The sequence below is a fragment of the Neolamprologus multifasciatus genome, chromosome 9 (assembly GCF_963576455.1).
Source record: "Neolamprologus multifasciatus chromosome 9, fNeoMul1.2, whole genome shotgun sequence".
Taxonomy (NCBI): Eukaryota; Metazoa; Chordata; class Actinopteri; order Cichliformes; family Cichlidae; genus Neolamprologus; species Neolamprologus multifasciatus.
In genome coordinates this window covers 831,883-852,751 of record NC_140447.1, presented here as the reverse complement: position 1 = coordinate 852,751, position 20,869 = coordinate 831,883, and the positions used below count along the sequence as shown (strand labels likewise).

The following is a 20,869-nucleotide window of genomic DNA, read 5'->3' as shown; positions in this document are numbered from 1 at the left end:
AAAACTATACATTTCACACCTGAGCCTCAACTCTCGCGGCCCGGTACCAAACGACTCACGGACCAGTACCGGTCCGAGGCCCGGGGGTTGGGGACCGCTGTTCTAAACAACCAACCTCCTTTTAGACTTTTTCTTTGCCCTTTAAACACTGGATACAGCATGAGACTGTCTTCATGAAAAGTCAAGTTCAGGAATGCAAAAGAATCCCAAAAGTTGGGAAAGCTGTGACGAGGAACACAAACGATTTGGAAATTTGCATCCAGCAAATCTCACTGTATGATCGCGTCACATTTGACCTCTGACCTCTGTCAAGTATGCTATGTTTATCGCTGCCATTGTTTGCATTGACAACATATGGGGAATTAGATATCGTGATTCTAAATATCAAATTACGTTTGGCTTCCAACATCTTCCTCAAGGTCAAATAAGGTCAAACTTTCAGAAAATATCTTTTACCTTTAAAACTATGCTTACAATCAATTTTACTGCTTTTTTTTTGTATTGGCAACATTTAGGAACTGATACACGGGTATATTAGGATTCTAAACATCATACTGTAGTTTGCATACTATAGTTTGATCCTTATACGACCGTTGCAAGAGTTTGGTCCTCATAGCAGTGAGTGTTGGACTCCCCCCTTTGTAATCTTGGGTTCTTGCCCCAAGTGGAAGAGTTTAAGTACCTTGGGGTCTTGTTCACGAGTGAGGGAAGATCGACAGACGGATAGGTACTGCGGCTGAACTGATGTGGACGTTGTACTGGTCCGTCATGGTGAAGAGAGAACGAAAATGAAGCCCTCGATTTAGTGGTTTAGAGGGAGGTCAGGGCTTCTCTAGGCTGCTGCCAATGCGACCTGGCCCGGAAAAGCCGAAGAGGACGGATGGATAGTTTGCATCCAAATATCACGTCACATTTGACCTTTTGTAGTATTGTCAAAAAATGAGCTGCCTAGTGGGTTAGAAATATACTGTAATGTAATATTATATAAGAAGCTCAAGTTATTTGTGTCCAGTTATTTATGAATCAACACCTATTATCCATTTCCTGCTCCTACATAATGTTTGTGTAATCAGAGTAAACATCCGTCATGCTGCCCTTTTCTGATTTTTACTGCACTACAAACTTCTTAAAGTATGTTTTAAAAAGGAACAAGGAAAACAAAATGAATATACATAAAACTAAATACTCCTCAGAGAGTGTGGTGCCTTGGTGAGGCTTTAATTCTGTGAATGCATCTTGGTTTTATTTGAAAATGCAATTTCTTTGTATTCTCACTGTTTGGGGGGTGGGTGCAAAAATTCCCTGATGAATTTGTACATTTTCTCACTTACAAAGAAATGAGCCTCTAATTTTATAGTAGTTTCACTTTAATGGAGAGAGACGGAAAAACAACCAAAAACTCTAGAAAGGAAAATACATGAAATTCTAAATTAATTTGCACGTCACTGAGTGAAATAAGTATTTGATCCTCTACAAACCACTGAGAATTCTGGCTCCCACAGACTTGCTGTGAGCCCACGTGGCACACAGATTACAATCAGTCACTCAGTTACAAATACTCCTGATGTCAATTTGTTATGTCTATAACACAAATCCATTTTTTCCAGTGCACCATGGGCAGGACCAAAGAGATGTCAAAGGATGTCAGGAACAAGATTGGAGACGCTCACAAGGCTGAGGTGGACAACAAGACCATCAGCAAAAAACACTTGATGAGAAGGTGCCACTGTTGGTGCGATTATTCAGAATTGGAAGAAATTAAAAATGACCATTAATCACCCTCAGTCTGGAGCTCCCTGCAAGAGTACAAGCTCATCCTTAAGTTTGCCAATGAACAGCTAACTGATTCAGAGAAGGCTTTATAAGAGAGTGCAGCAGTCTGATGAAAACTAAATCTAGCTTTCTGACATTGATTCAACCGTCCATGTTTGGAGGAAGGAAAATGCAGAGTATGACCAAAAAACCCTATCATCCCCACAGTCCAAGCATGGAGGTGGAAACATGCTTTGGGGCTGTTTATCTGCACAGAAAGACTCCACTGCATTGCACTGTCATCGGTAGTGTCTTCGGTGGCTCCCCTGAGAGTTTATGACGTCCTGCCCAGTTCACTTGCGGCTTTATCAATGGTGTCTGGTTGCCAGTTCAACACTGGAAGTGAGTGGCTCAGGGAGACAGAAGGAGAATTGTATTTGGCAAATTTAAGTGACAAATGGTGACACTTGATAAATGTTCGCTGAAAAGATTGAGTGACCATAAATGAAAGCAAAGAATACTGCTGATTGACATACTACCTGCTAGTAAATACATTAACGGGTCACCTAGGTAACTGGAGCTATAGTCACTAGCTGGCAGCTTGCTTTACACGAAAACATTTTCAGAAATACGGGATTTCCAGCTTTCAGTTGTACTGTACTCATCCTCATCCTGTATTCATATACATACGAAAATGTCTGTTCTGCAGGCACAGCATCGACAATGAGAACACGGTTGCCTGGCTTGAACTAAGTTCCAGTTTTCCTTTCGTCTTTCCGTCTTTAGCTTCCGTTGTTTTGGCGGAGGGAGTAATGCGAGCGCTTGCTATCGCGTGCGCGTAACTAGGTACACGAGCGGAGGGAGTAGAGATGAGGAGGTAGCGCACGCGAGGCAGAAAACCCGCTTTCGGATTGGCTGAGAGACACTGGTACCCAGCTCAGTGAAGCTCGAGAAATTCGCCTCAAACGACCGGAAGTTACACCGGAAATCGCATTCTTACATTGTAATGCAACAAACCGTAAGAAAATAATATTTGGGATAGAATAGGTTTCCACACAAAGTATTACGTCACATTTCATTATATCAGATAAGCCGAGTTCGGAAAATACTGACCAAAAACTTCGCGGTATTCGGTTTTCTAACGGCGTGTTTTGGCCGCATCCTGGGACGTGTGCGCGGTTGCTGCTAGCTTTACTTTGGTCCAGAGAAAGAGTGAAGGATGTGACTGAAGCCTCTTTCGCGTGCCTCATCGGCCCTGACTCACTACGCCGTTTGTGTACACTCCTACTGCACTTTGCCTACGAAATGGAGCTCGATGGAAATTAGCAAGCGTGTACCTCTTCGAATTCCCACCCTTACCTTTGGAGAATGATCCACAGGCAGGTTATTTTATCCCAGGTAGGTCGCCTCCATTGTTGCCTTAACGTTGATGTAGTCTCATATCCTGCCAGTCTCCAGCAGCGGGCCCAGCGCTCGGTAACCCGCATTTATGTCATTCTCTTCCGTGTGGAGGAAACGTTACGCTGAATTGTTTAAACAGTGAGTGATTTATTGTAACAGTACATAACGTCAGCAAAAATATCAAGTACATAGCCGCAGCATTTAGGCAGAGTGCCTTTTCAGAGGCGGTTTACTTTAAAGCCAAACGTGTTTCCCCAGTAGCTTAATTTTCTATTGCTGCAAGGGCGTAACATCCTTTAAAGTTGTTATTTTGTGTAATAAAACATCTAAATTGAGACTGTGTCAGCTGTATTACACGTGCCGAATTGAAGGGTGGCGACTGCTGTATGAAGACATTAAGCCGTGTTTCAGTGAAAACCTTGCCCTTCTCTGGTAAGCAGCGCTGCATTAAATTAATTAATTTCTTGAATGATGTTTGGCGTGAATGTATTGGCGCTGAAGATGTCGGGGCCCTACAGCGTCGCACTGAGTTCTTCCTCCTTATTTGTAATGTACCACGAGCAGGCTATACAAGAGAAAGGCTTACCCCCTCCAGGCTTTGTGCGAGGATTCCCATCCACAAAATCCTCTTAAATACTGGAGCCACACATGAGCTGTGTATTTCCTTTTGTTTGCTTCTGTTCTTTGGAGACATGATAATAATAATAATAGAAAAGGTATAGCCATGAAGAGACAGCATTTTTCCAAGTTTGGGGCATGCATATCACCAGTGATGGTGGTTGTCTAGCTGTCAAGCTGCTGAGTAAATTGTGACCCACATAAATCCCTGTAACAATGGGGAAAAGGCAACGTTTACTGGGTATTGCACACTACCATTTGGTTCTTACTATGAACTCAGATCTTCCAGTATCAATAGGGCAAACCTAATTTTTGCTGGGTTTTCTGTTCTGCTTCTGAATGGATGCCACTGATTTGCCACCAGCTATTTTTAACATATTCATAATTATGCACATAGGTATGGTTGGTACCAATTAATGGTGGATATTCTCCCATATATGCAGTATTTTTGTTGTATAATGTCAATGATGTTCATAGTTCCTTTAACTGCATGCAAGTCTGCAGTGGTTGGCTATCACCAGAGGTGAACTCAGGTAGTTTATGATGAATATGAGAACCAGACCCTGATGTTTTCATGTATCACCCACTCCACTGTAAGTCACACAGGGCTGAATAATGTTTCTACTAGAAAGCCCAAGAGGTTTGAGCACATCTTTGTGACCTGAGCTCTGAAGATAAGCTTTTTATTTTTATCTTTCTGTGGCCATTGCAATAACAAAAACGATAAGCACTGTTTTCTTTGAGTGGTTCATCTTCTTATGCTAAGAAATGTTAATCAAGCAGGCCCAAGTGAAAAGGATTTTTCTAATGCATTGTCAGATTTAAAGCATGATAAAACAGAAAAGCACTTTGCTATTTTAAGGGAAATTCCTGCTTAACCAATCCATTCTTCTGTTTGATTGGGGTCTCTGATTATTGAAAAAAGCATAATCATAATTATTTCTCAGTTATTTATTTTGATTGTTAGTTAACATTAACATTCACCAGGTGGATGTTGAACTACTTGGGGGTAGGGTTAGGTTTCATGCTAACCAAGTGTAGTTTCAGAAACCTGAAATTAATTGCTTTCAAATGAATTCTCTTCCATGCATTTTGGCTTTATAGATCTTCACTTGTGAGATTACATTTGAATACACCAGGTAGAAACTTTGTTGTTTTGTTACAACAGAACTAAACAATGAGTTAGTTTTGGCTAAGGTGAAACACTCATTTGATTTAAAACGCAAGACAAAATAGTCTCATAGTAAAAATAAAAAAATAATTAAGCACTTTACCCAGATTTTCTTTATTCATAATTAAATGTAACACGAGTTCTGATCCAATCAGCTGAATGTTGAATTATCTTTACATAATTCAGCATCATTGTGGATTGCATATGTAAAAACATATTAGTTACACTGGCAAGAAGAAAGTCAGATTTATCGAGAGAATTCTGTCAAAGCAAATAGAAGTGCAACATTTTCTGTTTGGCTGGAGAGAGGCCAAGTCAGGTCAACATGTACAGAAAGAGGAGCAAGACAGTTACTGTAGCAAGAGCAGGTTAAACTGCTCATGCTAACTGTCATGGCAACTCGGATGCAATCAAAATAACACCCAATGTGGGAAAATGCTGTTCAGTGGATAACTCCTCAAAGATGATATATAATAATTAAAACTACCATGATGTTCCTGCCACAGCTGGCTGCCTAACATTATTTCCTGACAGCTGACAGTTTTTCAGCAGAATAAATGACAACATAAAAATTGATCTAAGCAAGCAGGAATACTGTAAATAAGCCAAACAACAGTTTAAAAAGAAATATGAAAATGGAATAATTTAGGATAAGTGCAGCAGCTTCTGCCACTTAGCTGTAATGTAATCATTTCATACTTCAGCCTGTTAAAACACACTGCTTAAATGTATATGCAAGAAACAGAAGAGGCAGATTTCCAGTAATAAAAGTGTACTTGATAGAAGACTATCACTGCATGAGAAGTGTAGCCTGTAGCTTTTTTCATTCAAGAGGTTTAAAGGACTAAAGGTAGTTTAAAGGTAGGCACTTGAGTCAACAGTTTCTTTTTAGTGAGTTTTGCAGAGAAAAGTTATACGCAGTGAGAAGCTCTACCAGCACTTATTATAGTTTGGTGAGTATCAAAGCTCACAATACAAAAAAACTCAACATAAGCAACACTTACACTGTTTTCTAGCTGTTTAACCTTTCAAGTGAGAGAAAAAAGTGTGCAAGCTATCATAAAGTGGCCATTTACTGCATGATGACAGCAGCTGCTGCTGCAACCAACTAACTTGATTAATAAAGTGGAAATTGTTTGATCATGGATTATTTCTGTCTCTAATATGATTGTCCTAGTATTGCAAGCTTTAAACAAAAACAACATCTGCAATTTAAATGTGTGTAGTTGGGGACTGGTAGAGATTTTCAGTGTTTTCAGTTTTGTGTGTGTTTGTTAGCAGTCACTGCTTTGTGTCGCTTGGTTTGATTTAGACAGTAGCGACAACTGTGCAACATGTTTATCAAGTTTACTGGGACATTATAAGAAGCAGAGTATTCCATCGGTCTTTATTCCTAATGATGTAGCATAATAGCAGTTTTTTGTTTCAGTCCTTTAACATCGCTTTTATGATTTTATCATGGCTAAATTGTGGATATTTTAATATTGAACGATTCAAATAACGCTGAGAGATAATTTGATTTTAATGACTTTTCTCATCTAAATAAAATATGGAAGGAATTAATTCTTCTTTATTCCCAAGAAAGTTAATTTGATTTTGTGCATCAAGATGGGCTAAGTGTCTACAGAGGGAGGAGTGAGTAAAACGATAAATATCCAAGTGAGTGAGTCAACCCCAGACTCATCCTCTTAAATAACTTGCGCTACTTTACCACTTTTAGCACAACAGACCCAATCTGATCCTCCACACTAGAGTTTTAAAGCCAGTGCTGAAACCAAGGGAAAAAAAGATACTTAATACTAGTGGTGCAACGGATCACGGTTGATCCGAAGATTCGATAAAGAAGAAAAAAGTATGTGTATGGTGCGCGTGGTGGGTCTGTCAAGCGATAGCTATGGCCAGCGCTAGCGGTCCAAGTGGAGGAGCAGAGGAGTTTGCGGCATTTAAGCAGCCCTTTGCTGCCCAGTCCGACGGGCTAAAGCTATTACAAAAGCTGTTGGGGTGTTTAGCTGCAGACGGGAGGCCGTATTCTGTTGTGCAAAACAATCAGAATCAGAATACTTTATTAAAACAAGGGGTTTAAACTATGATGAACGTGCTTGAGCCACGCTATGATATCTCATTGCGCGTCCGCTTTAGTGGCAAGATCGTACCCAGGCATGTATGAGCAGGAAAAGATTAAAGTTATGGCTGAACTGTCCCAGGCATCTTCTGTTGCCCAACTACAAACGGGTGGACCTCCAGGTCAACGGAAAGCTACGTGACCGTGACCACTCATTATATCACAGCAGAGTGGTAGATACAAAGCCCTGTACTGCCCTATATTGCACCTTAATTTGTTTTTATATAATTGCGTGGAATGAGTCTTGAGTTGAATGTTTTTAACAGGCAAAAAATAATTAAAAAGTTAATGTTAAAATTTTTTCTTTTTTTCTTTTTTGCTGATCTGAAAATTGATCCGATCCGTGACTTAAAACCGTGAGATTTTTGATCCGTTGCACCACTACTTAATACCATTTCCAATGCCACTTGGGAAAACAGAGCAAAAAATGCTGTTATTTAAAAAATGGGAAAAGATTAGAATAACACACGGTAACAGCACTATTTAAGATGTCTGACGTAGTGCAAAAAACATGCTAACCACGTTAGCATTTATGAGAACTCTTTAATTTAGTGTGAAACTGGGGCTTTACTGACCTCTCAGACTCCTTTATGAGGAATGCTTTGGGAGGTTCGTTGTGCTGCTTGACTTTGTAGGGTCATTTGCACAATATAATATAATATCAAATATGTTGTGTCTTGGTCCAACTTTTTAAGCAGCTGCCTAAAGATGTCCTTTTTTACATGTAACTACGTTAGTAAATTCCATTCATTCTTGACTTTTTCTGTCTAATGGAGTGCAGATAGCGAGTGCTGCCACACTTGGTGGAGTCATTTGTTTACATTTATATCGAACATCACCTGCTGTTAGTGTGTCCTCGTCTGTAGCTCAGTTGTGTGTTGTTTCCAGCTTCAATGGGAACAATATCTTGCTAATTAATGCGCTTTATTGGAGGTTTTTGAAGTAGCTGTCTTTTTCGACTCATCGGAGGCTGACATGTGGCTCTTGCTCTCAGATATATCCCGGCTTGTCTTGTTGTTGCTGCGTGCACTATAGAAAGTGCGTGGCGTTGTTATAGAAGTGATTGCAGTATGACATTTTCATACCAACAACAATTTAAATCAGTATTATCACAGATGATGGGATATGGCACAGCCTGAGAAGACTATTGTTGGTATTAAGACGATTATAAATCAGCATGCTGTTATGATTTTTAGTGTCTCACAACCCGTTTTTTTCTTTCTTTTACTTCTTGGATAACACTACTGCACACACAGCATCAGGGCAAACATAGCATGCCGTTTACAGCCTAAATGTTTTTTTCCCTAAGAAACTAAACTGTGGTCAGTATTGTGGTAGACCTCAGTTTCATTAAGCTGTCTTTCCATTGAATTTTTAATCCCACAGACAAAAACTCAAGAACAATAAAAAACTAAACGAAACAAAACAAAAGCTAAATTTACTTTGCCAGCTTAAGTTTGTGTGCAGGAAACACTCATGTGGAAGGCGTTTTCTGCAGAATGGAAATGTAGGGACACAAACAGATCTTAACAGGAAGAACTAGTATCTGCAAGTTTCATCACATGCAAACAGTATCAGTCAAAATATTCAATCCGCATCTACCCATGGCTGCATTTCCAACTAAAACTGCTGCTTGACAGTTAAATAACAGAACTGAAGTTGCATGGACTTACTCACTGGAGTTTGTGTACACCTTTTAAGCATTATGGGAACTCTATTGTAGTTCTCAAAGTTTAGGTTTTTTCCTATTCTCAACTGTTATTGGCTACAGTACATAAAATGATCTCCAACAAAAGACATACATCAACACCAAACACACTAGACGTTTAAAAATAAAAACATTACATTATATTTAAGCCGAGTTCAAAATGTCCTTTTCCCCAGCAACTGCTTGACATTGCTGGGAAAACCATTAGAGCTCTGCATTGATGGTATAGCCTAAGACTTCACTGCATCAGCAATCTGCTCTCGATCTGTTTAAAGTACAAATAGAAGTATTGATATTCGGTTTGTTATTAGGTTTTACCAAGAGCTCAGGTCATGTTTCTGATTCAGGATTTAGTGGATTGTTACTTTGTATTAAGTCGTTTTAGCAATTTGCTTTGATTCTGTTTATGGGTCTACAGTACATTATTTACAGGGACCAATAGGATCGATGGGTACATTAGCAAATGGGTCCAGTCTTAGTTTAAAAAGACATAAAAGCACCAGCTTAGCGCTGTTACTAAATCAATGGGCGGGGGTTCAGTTAGTGTTACAAGCTGAAAGAATGAATGAAGCTTCATTCGAAAGTGACTATTTATTATGAGCCTAAAGCAAAATCCAATCCTAACCATAGCCAATGGCCAGTTTTGAGATGAAGTGAAGACTCTACTAAGTGACCACATTCCTGATGATAGTCAGGTCATCACTCAGATTAATACTAGTTCTGTAGTACACTGTGTTTTGCAATACCGTGTTCATGAAACTCATGAAACGTGTTCATGAAAATCATTATGTAAAGTCCATGTTGCTCTCATGTGCTTATATTGGTCAGGGAGATCTGTGTTGTAGTGCTATCACAGTAGAGGCTTCCAAATCTACTGGACTGAATAAACGTCATTTTGAATGTGATTATACCAGTTAATTGTGCAAATGTAAGAATAAGCAGGAAGTACAAGTGGGGACATTTCCTAGGAGAGTTTTGCCTTAGTGTAGCTATGGCACTGTACTAATGTGTAGCTATGAAACTAATGAGCACTGTAGGGATTTGAATGTGACTGTATACTTTTTGTCTTCTCTCTTATTTGCATATGTGTGTCACACATGAGCATTGTGTTTTTGATGCATATGTACTCAGTGAGTGTGTACTCAGTGTATCTGTAACTGTTAGTCAGGCTGTTAGAAAAGAAGGGTGAGTAAGAAAATATGAACATAAGGTATCAGTGTGTTGGGATGTAATATTGATCATTTCTTCATTCACACTGACGTGCAGATATGAGCTGACTCTCCAGTCGCAGATGTCAGACTGTCCTTGAGTACATAAACTTTTACTGTATTGTGTTTAGTCACAGAAATAGAACAAGTGCATTTAAAGATTTGTTATTTATCCTGATTAATGGAAGCAAATTAAACTCTTGCTGCAGGCTCAATCATATTCTGTCGTATTCAAATTTTTGTCTGGGCTGTTTTTAGCATAGCTGCTTTTCCTGTAGTAGGTCAGTCTGTAGTAGTCCTGCTAGTCTCTTGGTTTTGTGCTTCTCATAGATACTCTGCAGTCTGGCCAGAGAGTAATCCTTCAATTTGCTTTTCATTTTTGGCAAATGGACAAAGTTGCAGGGAGGCAAATCTGGCAAGTGGTCCAGCTGGTGAGCAAAGTTTATGTTGGTGTTCCAGAAAAGGTGCCTACGTGATGTTTTTCCTGCTTGCCAACACCAGCTCTGATTATTTGCTGTAAGTTTCCTCCTCGAGCTAAGTGAGGATGTTACAGTGGAACTAGGGGCTGAACTCACAGTGAAAAATCCAGTGAATGCTGAAAAATGACGCGCATAGTCCTGGCTTTGTGACCGTGACATTGTAGACTTAGAGGCGAAATTCAAGCCAGATTTTGGAGAGTTACTGAAATTAGACTAGTTACATGAAATGATATGTCATTGCATGGCTATCTTTGGAGCTATTGTTGGGCTAATATAGACACAGAAGCACTGAAATACTTTAGGGTGAGGGTTGAATTGTTCCTAATTACATGTTGGGGGTTAGTCTGTGGTACTTGATTGGCAAAGTTCTGTCATAGGGCAGGAAGAAGACATGGTTTAGTTGGAGTCAGTCTCCTTTTAAGGGGCTCTGCTGGGTGTGCTTGTGCGAATGCAGACATTTTGCAAACTTGCAGGGAGGCAGCTCTTGTGCTTGCAAAATAAAGTTTGGTTGTGTATAAGTCAATGGGAAAATAACTTGTCACCTACGCAAATACTTGGCTGCTTAGTTGATGGTTTCATAGCTGGTGTCACATCTGATTGTTTATTTCATAAATTATTGCCATCAGATCAGGGTGTTGTTTAGGGTGGGCCTTAGGTGGAGACACACACCTGAACTAAATCTGATAAGGAGACACTGGGGGGTGAACTAAAAATAAGGCAAAAGAGTCTAAGAGTAACTTGACAGAAACACTTAAAACAAAGACGAATACTAGACAAGAAACAAAAGGATACTGGAGATAATAAAAGAGATAATTGAAACCAATGTTAATATATCTGACATAAATTTCAATAAATTATTTTTTTAAATACATTTTTTTTATTAAAGTGAAAATGTGTAATAATAAATATAAATTTTTTTAAAAAGTATATCACCCTCAGAATTTATATTTATTCAGAACAGTGCGCATGTATTCAAATTGTTATGTATTTAAATGGTTAGAACCTAGGGATGGGTATCGTTTAGGTTTTATCCGATACCGGTGCCAAACCGGTACTTTTGAAACGGTGCCGGTGCTTAAACGGTGCTCAAACCAGTGCTTAAAGAATGGAAAACACAAAATTGGTCCAAAAACCTCTCATGTTTAACTGTTTTCCACTTTTTCTTTGGTCATTTTAGCCTTTTTGTCCAGGGTGAAGGGAGTATCTGCCATCAAACAAGAAGACAGCCGCATGTAGCTATGACGGTGTTTGCTAGTTCACCTTACATGCATTAATGTAATAACGTGGTTAGCCTACTCAACGTAAATTACACACGAACAACATTAAGCGACTCACGCAGAGAAGAACGGCTGCTGCTGCATCATCATCCTCATCATTTCTGCTACACTGGCAGGGCTAGGGGCCAGGACTCTCCTCTTCGGGTTTTTGGGGGATGTTGCTAACTCCGGGTCCGATAACAGGCACCACACCCGCAGTAGATGTGCTCGGTGTGAGGTCTCGCAGCAAGCTATCAAATACGGCGCATTTCTCGGCTTTTAAAAAAACGCTATGCGTCGCCAGGTGTTTCATCAGATTTGAGGTGTTACCTCCTTTGACAGCATCACAGTATCAGCTTAAAGCACTTGTTGCTGCTGAGTTTGCATCTTTTGCTGTGAAGTACAGCCAGACTTTTGACCGCTTCGCCTTGGGCATTTTTAATCTGTAGCTCTGCTCTAAAAGAACGTACGTACCTGGACCCGCCTACTATCCTCGGAAACGTAAAATGATTGGCTAGAATCTAAAGTGTATCACAGCTCAGGAAATAAAGCACCGAAATAAAGCACCGAAATGTGCGCTGCTTTTTGGTCTGGTTACCACCGTTTATGTCAGAACCGGTGCCATCATGGCACCGGATACCGGTACCCATCCCTATTAGAACCTGTTACTCTGATGTACATAACAAAGTCAGAATAACATATCATGATATTTAGAATGGCCACATTATCATTCCCTGTATTACTCTCTGTTGTCAATATAAAAAGTGGCGTTAAGTTTTAAATAGCTGTATATGGCATTATTAGCACTTTGCCTTTCAGATCAATCTGGTGACCTTAGAGGAGATGTTAGCGGTGGAATATGGAATTATATTTTAAATCCTTATGCATTACTTTCTATATTTTGGCTGCACACAACATTTGTTAGAATAATGGTTACAAGACTTTTTGTCAATGTTCAACTAATACATGATTCAGTAAAAGGACTAGATGTTACAGTCCCTGATAATGCATTGCTTTAAATGGAGAGAATCTTGAGGGACGGCTGTTATGAGGAAAGGCAGCCCAGAAACTTTACCAACGGGACACATCGTTGTGTGCCTCAACTTTTGGTCTTTTACCCAAACTAATCTGCAATTCTTTGGTTAGGTTTAGTGATTAGAGATCTGATCTAGATTATCTTATTAAAATTTGGGACACATCGTCAGCAGTGGACCTTGGATTCATCGGGTGTTTCGGCCATTATCACTAGACACCCTCATCCAAGGAGGCCCTGCCAGGGTTGATCAGGCCCGGAGTGTGTCACTGGTTTATGTTAAATTGTTATTTCTCTTCTTTCTTCTTTTTGTGTCTCCATGTGTATCTGCCCTGAGTAAGGCTAATCCTACAACTTGGTTGGTTGTAGGCCACAGTCTTCAAGGTCATTAAGATGACCTTGAAGACTGCAGTGGATGTAGGCCAAATTTCATAATCAGAATACTTTTTTAATCCCAGAGGAAATTATGTTTACATTTTAATGGATCGTTGAGCCCAATCTACACCTCTACAATGTTTTCTTTCTAAACTTTCTGAGCTTTCACCTTTACAGACAGACATTTATGGAAAATCCAAACCAAAATCGTAACTTCCATAGCAGAGGTAGAAAAAACAACAAAATAGTCCAGAACTTCTCAGAATCTCAGAAAACTCAGAAAATGCTCTCTTCAAGGCTGAACAAATGAGCATATATTAGTGTTTTGCTTCTACAAATCAACACTTTTCCCGCTGTTGCCCCACATGTGGAAGTAATGCTACGTTTTGCTTGAAACTGCAAGTTATTGTGTATATTGTAACACTAATGCTGTGTTTCCCTCAGTGCCTCGGGACATTTTATGAGCCAGAGTGGCTGTTTGCTTATATAACACAGTGATAGTAGGCCTGGGGCTGTGTGGCGAGCGAGGATCTGTGGTACTTTTTTGCTAGTCCGTTAACCCTTGGTTACGTAGAGTGACGCAGCTCCATAATATGTCAGTATAAACAACTCTGTCTCACCCTATATAAAGTTTAGCAATATCATTTTAAAAATTCAATTTACTGCCCAGTCATCCCATAATAGTTAGTCTTCATCCTATCTATCTTTTACTGATATTTATTTTTTATTGAAGTTTCATATTTTCAGGTCGTGATTCTCTGCTAGCGTCTGATTTCATTCCAGTGAATACACAGAAAACAACACTCAGAGACTTCTTGTTAATATTTGTAGGCTTGCTTCTCCACTGCAGGAACACCGACCATGTGAACATCTGCAGATGCACATGAAAAGTGATTTTTGTTGTATGTGTTGTAACTGTGTTGAGTCTATCTGTCTGTTCTACCTGTGCTATATTTGTGTGTTCTCCATGTCTCTGTTTCCACTTGTTTCTCCATCTGTGCTTCTTTTCTTGAAGTATTCATATTTTTATCTGATGAAGATGAAGTATGAAAAGATGATGATGATGTTTCCCCGCCTCTAACACCCTCCTTCACTTTCTCCTCTGCATTCACTGCTTCTGCTTTTTGTTTCTGTGGTTTGTAACACCCCACCGTTCTCCTCCCACTTCCCTCAGGTTTTGGTCTGCTTTGGGTTGACTGGTCATTATGCTGATGCAGCTCTGTAGTTTCAAGGTCAGTGCCCCCTCCTTCCTGCAATCACTCTCCAGCTTCTTTGTATGTGCACCTCCACCCAGCTTCTGTTGTGCATTTATGAAAGCTGCTGCAAATTTTACACACACACACAGTGGTTGGACGATAAAAAAATTACCTATTTTACAGTTTACTTATTTGTAAACTGTAAAAACTCCACAACTGTATTTTAAATAAATACCATAGCTATATATGATAAACTAAAACCTTAATTGACTCGACTTACAGCTTAAAGTGCTACAGAAGAACACTCACAAACTGAAAACTTAAAACTTTGGTCAGTTCCAAAGAAATAAAGTAGTCATAGTACAAGAAAAAAACGACCTCTACACTGCATCAGTTTTTTGTATACAAACTGTTTTCAGTTATTGGGTAGAAACATTAAAATGTAAAGAAAGGAGAACAAAAACAAAACTGACACCTAATTTTGGTCTGCTTATTCTTTAAACCTTTGTTCACATGAAGTACAGCACTGTGTCGATAGAGTGGGCAGTGGGTTGTAATCAAGGTCAGTTACTTTAGTCAGTACATGCTGCTCTGCTTCTTTCCTGAACTTTAAATAATCAATTCCCCAATTTCTCAACAATGTTGTCGTCTTTTGAACCTTGGGCTGTATCTGCTGACGTTAGCAGTGTCAAAGCATCCTGTGGTCTCACCTGGAGTCCGGTACAGGCAGTTTTGTCTGGCTTTTACCTGTACTGCGAGTCGAGTGTTTTTACCAGTGCATGAAACCACATATTTTTAGATACAAGTTTGTAATGGCTATTTTCTTTGTGCGTATTTATTACATGGCGTGCTGTGGGGAAAGGCCTGTTCTAATGTTTGAGTCTAAGGTTTATTTGAGCCCTTGATGACTCTTTTTTTTTTGCTTCTCCTCCCTAAACTCTCTTTCATTACTCTTTCACGTGATCCTTGCGTAGGTGGTAGAAGTTTCTGGTCCGTGTCAGACTTTTCATAACCAAACCATGTCCATGCTAGCCCCTCGTTTAAAAATAAGGTCCTCGTATTGTTTTGACTGGTCCTTCTGTTTGTCATTATTTCAGTTTATTTTGAAAAATCTCAACAGGGTCTTAAGCTTTATTGTGAAAGGTTTATGTGGAAAATAAACAGCCGGACGGCGGCTGGGTTTACCGCCGTTGTTCCTAACGGCAACGCGTGAAAACAGTCGCCTGTCTGTCCGTGTGGTTATTTTAAATATAAGACAAAGAGAGAACATTAAAAAATTAATATAGCCACTACAGTGACCATCAAAACGATGAAAAAATATTGCTGTAAACATTTTATTTTGCGACACCACGAAACAAAGAATAGCGTAAAATGAAACGACAGACGTTTTCATATCGTCATCCGATATATATCGTTATATCGAACAGCCCTAGCAGAGGTGAGAAGAAGGCTATTCCAGAAGATTAATGTTAGTTTGCTTTGTCCATTCCAAAACATTGGACAATGGATTGGACGAACATTTAGACTTAGACTAGCTTTTTATTGTCATTGTGCAGTTTCTTGCACAGCGAAATTGGGTAGCTGAACCACAAAGGTGCTAAAGTAAGAAGAAGAGAAACCAATATACAACGAAGGCGGAAAATAAATAAATAATTAAATAAATAGAATAAAATAAAAAACAGTGTATATGTATACATATGTGAGTGGAACTATATACATGGTGTATGTGTAGGAAACATTGAAACAGACTGGGACCAAAATAATTGCACATGAGCCAAAAATATTGCACAAAACATGGAAAGACTGAGATATTACACACAGATGATCAACAGCAGTGTCAGGGTGGATGTGTTGGGAAGTCTTTACACACTCTTAGTTTGCATTAAGAGTTCTTCCCACGGGAAGAAGCTGTTCTTTAGTCTGTTGGTTTTGCACCTGATGGATCTGAGCCTTTTTCCAGAGGGCAGGATGTTGAAGAGGTGGTGGTTAGGATGGAGGTGGTTCTTTATAATTGCCCTGGCTCTGGAGAGACTCTGGAAAAATTTGGATCAATTTGAACATTTTGGAGCAGGTGTTTTTTTTGGTCAGCACCCTCTCTCCATAATAATGTAAAACTGGCTTCACTGTCAACAGTGAGACTAGTGTTGCAGCAGCTTTAAGTTCATGTCAGTTGACCTGAGTTGTTCCTGAACATACTAACTAATCTGAGGGTCTTCTTGCAGACTTTGGCAAAGCGGTGACACATCCAAATAACTTGTGCTCTCATGCAGTTGTTTGGACTGATGATCTTGGAATCTCAAGTTGCTTAGAAATGGCTCTAAGAGACATTCACAACTTTCACTGCAATCCTCGTTCAAAGCTCTTCACTGAGCTCCTTGGACTTTCCCGTTGTATTGACAGTGAGTGCTGTCAAACAAATCTTTTTTATGCTGGCAAAGTTGTAGTTAATCATACTAACAAAAAGTTAATAGGCCTTGGCTTTCACAAATATAAAAGACATCATAGAACCTTCAGCACCACTTCTGTACAGTCAAGTGAATGTGCAGTCTGTCAAACTTAAATGTTTCAGATCATCCAAAAATTCTAATACGAGACAAAAATAAAGCAAGTAAATACAAAATGCAGTTTTTTAAATGATTAGTGTGCCCATGTCTCCACCATGTTCGATAGATGTCATGGTATGCTGAAGATCACGAGTTGTGCCTTTCCTCCTCCATACTGTTTTCTTCCCATCATTCAAGTAAATTTTTTGAAGAACTTTGCAGGCTCTTCCAGTTGCCGAGGGTAACTAGTGGTTTTCCTCTCTGTCTCTTGATTGTACACTTCGGACATCGAGTTATTTTTCTTAGTCAAGAAAATAATTCTGGTATCGTCCACATAAGTTTTGTTCTGAGTCTTCCAGGCCTTTTGGTGTCGCTGGATGTAAGTGATATAACAGAAAGAAAGCACTGGCCAGTTTGTGCTTTCTCTATGATAGGTTTATTTTTGTTTTTTCAGCCTCGGTGAAAAACTGACACACAACTGAACATTCAGAGTGCCCTACATATATTTTATTTGTGTGGCTGCCAAGGAATAATAGGCAGAGACCTAATAGACCTGACCATGAAACAGCTTGTACATCAGTTGACCAATTCCTGTTGAGACTCTGAAAATATGGTTGTATATCTCAGAATGGCTGTAATTTCTACTGTGATCCTAGCATTACTGTAGGATCTGCTGTACAATATAAAGCGCCTGGAGGCGACTGTTGTTGTGATTGTGACTGTTGTTGCGCTATATAAATAAAATTGAATTGAATTGAATGCCATGCTTTTGTTAAAAACTTGAAAAAGTTTGAACTTCAGTACAGAGACAGAATTACAAAAACTGTGTCATCATCTACAGTGGGGCAAAAAAGTATTTAGTCAGCCACCGATTGTGCAAGTTCCCCCACTTAAAATGATGACAGAGGTCAGTAATTTGCACCAGAGGTACACTTCAACTGTGAGAGACAGAATGTGAAAAAAAAATCCATGAATTCACATGGTAGGATTTGTAAAGAATTTATTCGTAAATCAGGGTGGAAAATAAGTATTTGGTCACCTCAAACAAGGAAAATCCCTGGCTCTCACAGACCTGTAACGTCTTCTGTAAGAAGCTTTTCTGTCCCCCACTCGTTACCTGTATGAATGGCACCTGTTTGACCTCATCATCTGTATAAAAGACACCTGTCCACAGCCTCAACCAGTCAGACTCCAAACTCCGCCATGGCCAAGACCAAAGAGCTTTCGAAGGACACCAGGAAAAGAATTGTAGACCTGCACCAGACTGGGAAGAGTGAATCTACAATAGGCAAGCAGCTTGGTGTGAAAAAATCAACTGTGGGAGCAATCATCAGAAAATGGAAGACATACAAGACCACTGATAATCTCCCTCGATCTGGGGCTCCACGCAAGATCTCATCCCGTGGGGTCAAAATGATCATGAGAACGGTGAGCAAAGATCCCAGAACCACACGGGGGGACCTGGTGAATGACCTGCAGAGAGCTGGGACCAAAGTAACAAAGGTCACCATCAGTAACACACTACAACGGCAGGGAATCAAATCCCGCAGTGCCAGACGTGTTCCGCTGCTGAAGCCAGTGCATGTCCAGGCCCGTCTGAAGTTTGCCAGAGAGCACATGGATGATACAGCAGAGGATTGGGAGAATGTCATGTGGTCAGATGAAACCAAAGTAGAACTTTTTGGTATAAACTCAACTCGTCGTGTTTGGAGGAAGAAGAATACTGAGTTGCATCCCAAGAACACCATACCTACTGTGAAGCATGGGGGTGGAAACATCATGCTATGGGGCTGTTTTTCTGCCAAGGGGACAGGACGACTGATCCGTGTTAAGGACAGAATGAATGGGGCCAAGTATCGTGAGATTTTGAGCCAAAACCTCCTTCCATCAGTGAGAACTTTGAAGATGAAACGAGGCTGGGTCTTCCAACATGACAATGATCCAAAACACACCGCCCGGGCAACAAAGGAGTGGCTCCGTAAGAAGCATTTGAAAGTCCTGGAGTGGCCTAGCCAGTCTCCAGACCTCAACCCCATAGAAAATCTGTGGCAGGAGTTGAAAGTCCGTGTTGCTCGGCGACAGCCCCAAAACATCACTGCTCTTGAGAAGATCTGCATGGAGGAATGGGCCAAAATACCAGCTACTGTGTGTGCAAACCTGGTAAAGACCTATAGTAAACGTTTGACCTCTGTTATTGCCAACAAAGGTTATGTTACAAAGTATTGAGTTGTATTTTTGTTATTGACCAAATACTTATTTTCCACCCTGATTTACGAATAAATTCTTTACAAATCCTACCATGTGAATTCATGGATTTTTTTTTTCACATTCTGTCTCTCACAGTTGAAGTGTACCTCTGGTGCAAATTACTGACCTCTGTCATCATTTTAAGTGGGGGAACTTGCACAATCAGTGGCTGACTAAATACTTTTTTGCCCCACTGTAACTGGCTCACTGTATCAGTGTTCAAATGGGATCCACAAGCTGACTAGGGCTGCCACGATTAGTCGACTAGTCACGATTACGTCGACTATTAAAATCGTCGACGACTGATTTACTAGTCGACGCGTCGTTTGAAGCTTTGTAAGATCCCAAAAGAGGCAGGAATAAGTAGTAGGATTTAAGAGTGTAATAACGGACTGAAACAGAAGATGGCAGCACTGCATGTACAAGGATGCCAGCTGCCGTTAAACCCCGAAGAAGAAGAAGAAGAAGCTGTGTCCCAGAATTCATTGCGCAGCCCAGCTCAGTTTCCAACAATGGCGGCAGCTAGTTAGTTTTAATGTTACTCTTATTATTCTTTCTGGGTCACAAAATAAACTTTTAACATATTTTCAGGCGAGAATGTAGCTGTGTAAACCTCAAATATCTGCTCAGTTTATCAAGACACCACATATTTTCAAAAGCGCTCCGACGTTTTCGGAGACGTCTGTTACCCACTAGCTCGATAGCTAGCCGGGGGCTAGGCTAACTAGAGCCGTGTGAACACCGGACTCCCGGCAAATCGTTTTCAAACCCACCGCCGTCTTTCGCTACTCAGGTTAAACATATATAAGTCACTTAGATAACTTAAAAATGTTATTGTTTGGCTTTTTTTAGTATTTTATTTGTTTCTGAGTAAATCGGTTTGGCTGAGATTAAAGTTATAGTTTTTACACAGCTGAATAAACGTCAAGCAGACAGCTGATTATCAGAAGTGTGAGATGCTCGAGAATTTACTCCGGTGTCCTGTTATATTTTAGATAGCAAGGAGTTTATTAAACTCCAACGAAACAATCTGCAGATTTCATTAAACTTTAATAAACTATCATCTTGTCTTTATTTTTAGTTAGCACATACCTTAAACACTTCAAGCTGTAGGCTAATGATATTTATATAAGAGCAGATGCTGCTGGTGCAATAAGCTGTATGTTTTACGTCCAATGGATGATGATCTGATTAGTCCACTATCAAAATAATCGTTTGTGGCAGCCCTAAAGCTGACACATCAGCATATTAACTTAGGGCACAAAGACTTACTATAACTAAGAGATAAAGCACAGACTATACACACATAATAATAAGGTGAAGGTAAATTCCATGATTGTTTTTTAGATTGGAAGTGTCACACTAGAAGAACAGAGGCAGTGGTGCGTCCCTACAGTGGCACAGGATGACTGGCAGGCTGATTTAACACTGATTTAGTAGCTTGCATTTCAGCTGTTGGTCACAGTTAAAAAACAATCTGCTAAACGATTAACAGAATATTGCTGTGTGAGCAAACACAAGCTGCTCTGCTTCTAGCTGGAAGAAGATCTGTGTTTGACGTCAGTCATCAGACAACATTAAAATACATGACCGTTTTCTGTTATCAGCGCATCATCATTGCATTGTAGCTGTGTGATCGAGTTGATATTGAGGATATTTTTTGTTTTGGTGTCCACTAAGCTGCAGCATAAGAGAGAGCGCTGACCACCATAGTGATCAAAATGTGTATAAAAACATGAATTCAGTCACTTTATTGTTTT

The 20,869-nt window shown here is 39.9% G+C and overlaps 1 protein-coding gene across 4 annotated transcripts in view; it reads left to right on the top strand.

The window, feature by feature from the left end:
- Positions 1 to 2,499: 2,499 nt before the first annotated feature.
- hecw1a (HECT, C2 and WW domain containing E3 ubiquitin protein ligase 1a) overlaps positions 2,500 to 20,869 on the top strand; it is a 103,035-nt gene continuing 84,665 nt past the window's right edge. For 2 of the 4 annotated variants that reach the window (XM_085173340.1, XM_085173338.1), the window contains exon 1: positions 2,501 to 3,150. In XM_085173340.1, coding sequence (XP_085029466.1) covers positions 3,121 to 3,150 — 30 coding nt within the window. In that variant the 5' untranslated portion in view covers positions 2,501 to 3,120. Of the gene's footprint in view, positions 3,151 to 14,297; positions 14,356 to 20,869 lie in introns of all 4 variants that reach the window. The other 2 variants (XM_085173339.1, XM_085173341.1) reach the window with 2 other exon arrangements.